The sequence below is a fragment of the Momordica charantia genome, assembly GCF_013281855.1.
Source record: "Momordica charantia cultivar OHB3-1 chromosome 1 unlocalized genomic scaffold, Mcharantia_2.0 BLBB01000001.1, whole genome shotgun sequence".
Classification (NCBI taxonomy): Eukaryota; Viridiplantae; Streptophyta; class Magnoliopsida; order Cucurbitales; family Cucurbitaceae; genus Momordica; species Momordica charantia.
Window position 1 is genome coordinate 22,209,589 of NW_028275157.1, and position 8,882 is coordinate 22,218,470.

The 8,882-nt window shown below is 32.4% G+C and overlaps 2 protein-coding genes across 3 annotated transcripts; both read left to right on the forward strand.

Moving 5' to 3' along the window:
• Positions 1 to 2,355: 2,355 nt before the first annotated feature.
• On the forward strand, positions 2,356 to 5,381 carry LOC148213449 (epoxide hydrolase 3-like). The gene is made up of 5 exons (XM_088122385.1): positions 2,356 to 2,653; positions 2,736 to 2,950; positions 4,000 to 4,164; positions 4,254 to 4,489; positions 4,994 to 5,381. Exons 1-5 carry the CDS (start codon positions 2,584 to 2,586, stop codon positions 5,238 to 5,240), a joined length of 933 nt encoding a protein of 310 aa, XP_087978511.1. The 5' UTR covers positions 2,356 to 2,583; the 3' UTR covers positions 5,241 to 5,381.
• Positions 5,350 to 7,706, forward strand: LOC111012457 (epoxide hydrolase 2). Of its 2 annotated transcripts, XM_022286616.2 has the most exons (6): positions 5,350 to 5,491; positions 5,592 to 5,785; positions 5,879 to 6,093; positions 6,498 to 6,677; positions 7,016 to 7,251; positions 7,407 to 7,706. In XM_022286616.2, the coding sequence occupies exons 2-6, from the start codon at positions 5,716 to 5,718 to the stop codon at positions 7,651 to 7,653; spliced, it is 948 nt and encodes a 315-aa protein (XP_022142308.1). In that variant the 5' UTR covers positions 5,350 to 5,491; positions 5,592 to 5,715; the 3' UTR covers positions 7,654 to 7,706. The 2 variants fall into 2 exon arrangements, with proteins under 2 accessions (XP_022142308.1, XP_022142307.1); XM_022286615.2 differs by having other exon boundaries at positions 5,592 to 6,093.
• Positions 7,707 to 8,882: the final 1,176 nt, after the last annotated feature.

The window sequence follows — 8,882 nt, forward strand, 5'->3', positions numbered from 1 at the left end:
CATGGGAGGCGTTTGTTTCGAGAATTGGTCCAACTTTATGCAGGCTGTAAATAGATTTCTATTTTGGTTCCAAAACTTTTAAATATGTTTGTTTTATTCTCTTAAATTTTACATACGAAAATACTACCTTTAACTTTAATATTTCATTAACTTTTTAACAAAAATTCTGCATCCCATGATTAGGCCCGTTTGATAACCATTTTGTTTTTGGTTTCTATTTTTTAGTTTTTAAAATGCACGTGGTTTGATAATCAATTCAATTTTCTCTTAGAATTCAGGTAAATTTCAAAACAAAAAAAAAAAAAAGTGATTTTCAAAAATAGGCTTTTGTTTTCCAAAATATGATTTTTTCTTCTATACTCAACTTTTTTTTCTTTCACATATATCTCTAAAAAAAAATTCTCACTCTGAAATTTTTTTATTTCTAAAATTTCTCACTACAAACTTTATTTTTCTCTCTTTAAAATTTTCATATTTTAAATAATTATTATTATTCGTCTCTCAAAATTTTTATATATTTTTGTTTTTTTCTGACATATCAGTTTTATTTCTCTCTCTAAAAATTTAATATTTTTCCTAATTTTTTTCTCTTTAAAATTTCATCTTTTATAACTTTTCATTCTCTTCGTAATTTATTTTTTCCTTTGGAAATTAGATTTTATTTTCTCGTTCAATTTTCTTTCACTGTAACTTTTATTTATCTTTGTATTTATTCATTTTCTCTAAAAATTATATTTTGAATCTTGTTTTTATCTTTAAATTTGTTTCCATAATAATTTTTCTCTTTCTTTAATAATTTTTTCTTCTTTTAACATATCTTTTCCTCTCGATTTTATTCTTTTTCTGTTTTTGTCTTTAACTTTTCTTTCATTATTTTTTTTTCTAAATCTTTATATTGGGGAAAACAAAAATTTCAGCAGGTCGGGTCTCAAAAATATGAAATGCATGTCCCGACCTCATCCCCATCCTCGATTCCATTTTTTAAATAATTAATACATATTCATTACTTTTTTTATACTTAAATTCTAAAAATAATTAAAAACAGTTATAAAACCGATAATTTTTCTCGAGAACATCTCTCGGATCCAAAAACGAGGTGGAGATGGAGACTAAAAATTTTCACGAGCACGAGAATGGGGGAGAACATCCTCACTCGCATCCACAGCATTGTCATCTCTACTCTACATAAAATTTTCTCTATCTAGTATCTATTTTTAGTTTTCTAACTTTTTAAAAACAAAAAACTAAAAATGGATCAAATATGTTTTGGTTTTCTGTTTTGTAAAACAAAAAAGAAAAAATAGTTATATGATTTTTATTTTATAAAAACAGAAAACCAAAAACTAAAAACAAAAAAAAATCAAAAATTAAAAACTAAAATGGTTATCAAACGAATCTGACTCACAATGTTATGGCATCAAAATTATTTATAAAAACAAAATGTTAGTGTAAATAGAGTTAATATAATACTCCTTTTGAAAATTTTCTCTAAATATGAAAGTCATCCACTTGGAGATAGTTTTTTTCTTCTTTTTTCTCTCTCTTTAATTTTCTGTAACAACGACAAATAAGTTGCTGGCACTTGGCAGAGGCAACATGGTCTCTGTCTTTTTTTTTCTCTCTCTTTAAACTAAACATAGTCCATTTTGGAATTTCTAACTTTTTGTATATTTTGTAATTTTGTATTTGAAAAAGGAAACTAATATTGTCTCTAACTCATTTTTAGAACGTAAAACTTGTAACGTGACCGACCTTAATGGTTAAATTTCTGCTTTTTGGTTATATTTGTGGATAGATTACTTTCTTATGAAAAATTTAATACTAACAAGTAATTAATAAATGGAAATTAATATAGCTAAAAAAGTTATTCAATTTAGGTGAGCTTCTTGTTAAAACTAAAACTTTCATCGAAATGGTATTATAATTTCGCTAAAGGACACATATTTAATTACTATTAAATAAAATTTAGGCTAAATATATATTTTACTTCACATTGTGGGTATTTTCTTAATCTAATTTTATTTCTTAATATATATGATAGATATACATATTTGAGAGAATGAATTAAGTCACTAAAAGAAAAGAATCTTTTTATTTCTGATTTTAAATTTTCAAGAAGTTGACAAAAATATCAATTTTTGTTGTTTTCCGTTAAACCAATACATTGATGACTTAAACATCAACATTTAATTGAGAATTGAGATGATAATAGATGTCCTTATTCATTGAGTTATGTTTGAATTGGTCAATTTTTTTTGTTTGAGGGGTCTATTCCTATTATTATATTTTTTGGGTTCTGAGAAAGGAATTTAAATTTCTAAAAACTTTATGACCTAAGATGTGTGCTTTAGTTTGTCCAGCTATGCACAGGCTAACTCCATTCTAATTTTATTTTATCAACTTATATATAGTAAAATTATCATTAGCCAATATTAATATAAAATACTCTGTTGAAATATTTTAAAGAATAAAAATTTAAAAAAAAAATGAAAAAGACGAGATTAGGGAGTAAAACATATATTATTAGCCCTGAAATTTTAACAAACTACGTAGCAGTCGTGTGTGTTTGTGAAGAAGGTCGGAATGGATGAAATTGAGCACAATTTCATCGAAGTTGGAGGAGTGAAGCTCCACGTAGCCGAGATCGGAACCAGTAACCAGTCATTTTTATTTTTTTTTCCGGCCGGAAATTCGGCCTAACGCGGCTAACGTATTATTTTTCCGATGTGTTTCAGGCCCCAGTGTGGTGGTTTTTCTGCACGGTTTTCCGGACATTTGGTACTCATGGCGGCACCAGATGATGGCTCTGGCCAACGCCGGATTCCGAACAATCGCTCCCGATTTCAGAGGATATGGACTCTCCGATTCGCCGCCGCTCCACTCCAAGGTTGGATTCCGCGATCTCATCGCCGATCTCCAACGAATTCTCGACGCTCTCAACATTCCTAAGGTACTATTCTCCCGCCTCAACCGCTGACTGCCTTTTTTTTATTTGGTCTTGGAACCTCTGGATTGGTAGGAATTTGAAATCCCTTTGGATCAAATATAAAATTTTGAATTTTAACTCATATCTGATTTAAATCCTATTTTTCCACATCTCAAATAGCTTGTATTCACTGGTATTTTACTTTTAAAATTATCTCATACCAACAATTTAATCTGCGTAGAAAAATCAGAAACATCTTCGCCAATCAACCATTTTTAAATATTTGAAATGCTTCACTCACAAAATTATATCTCCTTCGTCTTTGTTTTCTATTAAATTTTTTAAATTTAAATATAAGTCAGATTTAATAAGTAATTTTGTTTTTAAATTTGTAACTATTCAACTTTAATATTTCTTATTTGAATGGGGATATTTACGATATATATGTGTGTATATTTTCTTTTTGCCAATAAATATGAAATTTCAAGTTTTTATTTATTTAATTTGATAAAAGTACTTGCTTTCTTTTCTTTTCTTTTTCTTTGAAATAGTATTTGCTTTATTATATAGTTTTTTCTAATTTTGAATACGTGGATTCGAACTTATGACCTCTTGGTAAAATACATACGCCAATTATCGTTGAGCTAAGTTCATATTGGCTTGAATTTCACTCTTACTTGTGTTGTACTAATAAAAAAAATTATTATTATTATTATATCTTGTAAAATTATAAGGACATAACTGTAAAATATATCTTTTTCCATTTCTCATGAACGTTCAATAATTTCAAATCAATTCATTTCAAATACAATTAGTAATTTAAAATCATCTCTGTCTTTTAAAAATCTATCCATTTCTTTCCAATCATTATGATGGGGATCTCCTGAAAAGTGAAAAACAAACTAGGAGATCAAAGTTGAGAACAGGGGTTTTTTCTTTTCCTTTAGAAATAAACAGGGTTTAAAATTGAGCCATTTAACTAGGACTGTTTTTTAATATTACATTACCATTGATATACATCACAAACTGCCCTTGTTTGCAGAATAAGAAATGTTCAAAATTACTGTGTTTAGGTATTTCTTGTTGGCAAAGATTTTGGAGCACTGGTGGCTTTTTATTTTGCTGTGAAACACCCAGAGAGGGCACTGGGAATTGTGTCATTGGGAGTGCCATTCATGCCTCATCAACCTCACAACTCCCAACACCTCCCAGAAGGCTTCTATATTTCAAGATGGCAGGTTAAATAAATGTATTAGTAATTCCTAAATTTGATCTTCTGAAGCAACAAATTTGTTCCACTGGTTTGTTTTAATGGCGTCTTATTTAGGAACCTGGGAGAGCAGAGGCTGATTTTAGCCGTTTTGATGCAAAAACTGTTGTTAGAAATGTGTACATCCTCTTCTCCAGAAGCCAACTCCCAATAGCTCAACAAAATCAGGAGATAATGGACTTGGTGGATCCATCAACCCCTCTTCCCCCTTGGTTCAGTGAGGAAGATTTGGCAACTTATGGAGCTCTTTACCAGAAATCTGGATTCCATACTGCGTTGAAAGTTCCTTACAGGTGATACTCTTGATCCCGATTGAAGTAATGATTTAGTCTCTTAAGTTTAGTTTATAACGATCTAGTCTTTGTATTTTTCAAAGAAAAACACTGGGCTCTTTGACGGTAAGGAGCAACCTTGTTTTCACCAATGTTTGATAACTAAGAGTGAGAAATTAAAAAACATAAACTTTTTTAAAGAGTTGTCAAATTTTCAGTGGGCATTTTTCCTTTTTCAAATTAGTAACAATTTAGTCTCTAAACTTTAAATTTTCTTTATAAATTTTCTTATATATGTAGATCAATATATCGATGAGGGACCAAATATGTTTACAAATTATAGTGACTTAATGATTACATGACAAAAATAGATACTTAATTTTGATGAGATTTTTCATGATAAGGAGTAGATTGAAAACTAAAAATTGTTACGTTTCATGTTCCGTTTTGCTTCAAATATGGATCAAGGATATTCCTTTGACACATTTGATTTGGGGGTAATTGCCACCTTGAATACCATTATAGGTCATTAAGCGAAGACTTGGGAATAAAAGATGCAAAAGTTGAAGTTCCAACGCTTCTTATAGTGGGGGAAAAGAATTACTCTCTCAAATTCCCTAAAATTGATGAATACATTCGAAGTGGAAAAATGAAAGAGCATGTCCCTAAATTGGAGACCATTCATTTACCAGAGGGATCCCATTTTGTTCAAGAACAATGCCCTGAAGAAGTTAACCAGCTGCTACTCACTTTTCTCGCCAACAATAATTGACTGTGGATCTCAATTATTTGTTTGGAGAATTGGTCCTACTTTGTATGAGTTGAAAGTAAAGTTTTTTACTTTTGAGATAAATAAAAGAGTATGAATGTACTTGAATTATAATATTTTAAATATATTATAGTTTGTGGTAAATTTATGGTTTACACTCTCTCTGCAAGAAGCTTGTTTCCGATTCAATTCAAATATGCCTAAAGATGATGCACTTGCAGCTGCATTTTGGATGACCCTTTTTAATTTTAATGGTAAGAAAAGTTGCATTTTTTTTTTTTTTTTAGTGACAGTGGATTGGTCTTTTGGATCTATCATTCTAGATATTTTAACTTGGTTCTTTGATTTGCTTAGTCCCAGTACAGGAACTCCATAAAATACTGAAATAATTACAATAATAAAACGAGGAGGTCCCGATTTTTTGGCTGTGTAAAAGATTCGATTGAAGTCCAAAATCTGTTCTCCAAAGAATCTCTCGATGGAACAAATCCAGCACAAGTTCATCCAAGTTCGAGGACTGAAGCTCCACGTAGCCGAAATCGGAACCGGTGATCGATCATCTCATCGCTACCTTCCCCAAATTTCTTCGACGGAACTTGTCTTGCTCACAAAAACCTACTGCTCGTTTTCCGATTTTCCAGGTTCCAATGTGGTCGTCTTCCTGCACGGTTTTCCGGAGATTTGGTACTCATGGCGGTACCAGATGATCGCTCTCGCTAACGCCGGATTCCGAGCAATCGCTCCCGATTACAGAGGATATGGACTCTCCGATGCGCCGCCCGAGCCCTCCAAGGCTACGTTCAGCGACCTCATCAGCGACCTCGTTGGAATTCTCGACGCTCTCAACATCCCCAAGGTACTCTTCTAATAGTATTCTCCCCTATGCTGTACTTTACTTTAGTTGCAGAGGTAAGAAAACGATAGGGTTCCAAAAAATTAAACAAAGTTTCGCGAGATGTTTGTAAAACTGAACTGCTGAATTAACTAATTGATATAAAAGTGTTCGTTAATAATTAATAATTGATGGAAAGAGGAATCACTGTAGAAAGGCCAAGTGGGGCAACTCGTTCCCGATTGTAAATCATCCTCCTGAAAACAAAGTTATGTGAATTCCCCTTTTATCACCATTTTGAACTGAGATGCAATTATGATTTTACGCTAATGTCATTCCAGTTTTTGATATTTATGTTTGATCAGAACATGGCCTGTTCGTAGGCTATGATTGCAAAATAAGAAATCTTCTAACATTACTCTGTTTAGGTGTTTGTTATTGGGAAGGATTTTGGAGCATGGCCAGCATACTACTTTGCTCTGAAACATCCTGATAGGGCATTGGGAGTTGTCACATTGGGAGTGCCATTCCTGCCTCCTGAATCTGTTAATAACAGTCTTAAGCCCCAACACCATATCCCTGAAGGCGTCTATACTTTAAGATGGCGGGTGAGTATGCCCATTCTCTACCATTTACCTTACACTTTCCCCTTCCAAAAGAAAACTGAGAACGGAGATTTCAATGCTCTGGCATGTATAAGTTTGATCATTGAAGGAACAATTATTTTCAAGTTTGTTATCAATTTTTTGTAAATGCACTTCTACAGTAACCGTTGATTTCATACTATTGATTCTGGATGGAGATCTCTATCTCAATAGTTATTGAGCAAACAATACTGTTCTTCAAAGGAAATGACTTTTTTTTTATAATGCTTTCTTTTCTTTCGTTTGCTTATTGGTTGTTTCTTTTATTAACTTGTTTGCTTCAAACTTTATCTCTTAACTAGGAACCTGGGCGAGCTGAGGCTGATTTTGGTCGTTTTGATGCAAAAACTGTTGTCAGAAATGTCTATATCCTCTTCTCCAAAAGCGAAATCCCAATAGCTCAAGAAAATCAAGAAGTAATGGACTTAGTGGACCCATCCACCCCTCTCCCTCCTTGGTTCACGGAGGAAGATCTAGCAACTTATGGAGCTCTCTATGAGAAATCTGGATTCGAAACAGCATTGAAAGTTCCTTATAGGTAATGAATGCACTTGAATTTTGATTATTGTTTTTCAACTGATACGAATGAGTTAGAATCCTATTGGCTATTTCAACATGACCCATGAAGTGAACCTTATTTTACTTAGGTAGTTATGTGTTGCATTTGATAAGATACATGAATGCATTTGATAGGTCATTCAATGAAGACTGGGGAATAAAAGATCCAAAAGTTGAAATTCCAGCACTTTTTATAATGGGTGAAAAGGACTATGTTTTCAAATTCCCTGAAATTGAGGAATACATAAGAAGTGAAAGGGTGAAAGATTATGTTCCCAAACTAGAGATCATCTATTTACCAGAAGGATCCCATTTTGTTCAAGAGCAATCCCCTGAAGAAGTTAATCAACTTCTACTTACTTTCCTTGCCAACCATACTTGATTGTACGATACTACATCAGTTAAATCTAAATAAACTTTTGACTGGTTCTCCAATGTACTGTTATTGTTCCTTTTTTTTCTTTTTAATTTGGAGTTCAACGAAACGGAAGGTTGGCTAATGGAAGATATATGCCTTAACTAATTGAGATATGTTTAGATTGATGTTATTAAATTAAATTAATGGGTATGATAACTGTAGGAGCAGGGGGGAAATACGACTAGTACGATCTTGACAAGTTTTCATTGAAGTCCTGCACCACAATTTTGGAAAAGAATGAAGCAATGAGAAGAGAAAAAAACTAATACTTCAAATCATAATTCATGTTGCACATCCTGCATAACGTTAGCAAAATGATTTCCCAATTTAAAAAATAATAAAATCATGGAATTAACTGGCTATCTGTTAGCAAAATGATTTCCCAAGTAAATACATGGAGAGTTGCATACTGTAATTAACTGGCTATGGCCTAAAGAGCAGCGAAGATGGTCTTTCCATAATCTATTTAACTTATGCACTGTAACAAGAAATTTCAAGCTTCAACATACATTAGATGCACTTCTTTAAGACCAAAAAACCACGATATCCATATGAAAGCAGTGAGTGTGAAACAGAAAACTAGAAGAGAACTGCTAAAATTTCCTATCTTAAAGAATTCAGAAAGTGCAAATACTAAGCTAAGGAAATCTGAGCGAACAGATAACTCACCAGGCGATATAGTCCACAACCTCTGCCATGACTGAATGGTGATAATGACAATGACTGATTCTTAGAACAAATAAAGTAAACTCTCATGCTTAAATCAAGAGTCGGACTAATTGTTTTCATTGGGCTTGAAACTTTTTACAAAATTTCAACAATTCAAGAATGCAAACTACATATACTTCGACCAAATCTAAATCAAGTAGACAGCAAGCAACATATACAAATCTAAATCAGCTAGACAATAAAACCTTCATTCTAAACCGATCCTCCCTCTAGATCATATCATCCAGTCCACAGAGAAACCATTAAAATAATATAAAAAAGTTGGATGGTTTTTAAAAAAATCATGAGGGCCCATGGTTTTTCTTAAAAACCACTTTGAAAAACGGGTATCTTCCCACTCTAACATAAAAGTCGGTCGGTCGGTCGATTTTTCCTTATTTGGAATCATCGACCGACCGACTGGTCAGTTTTGTAAAATCGACACCGATCGACCTGTAGTTGAAACCGATCGAACCAAGTCGGTT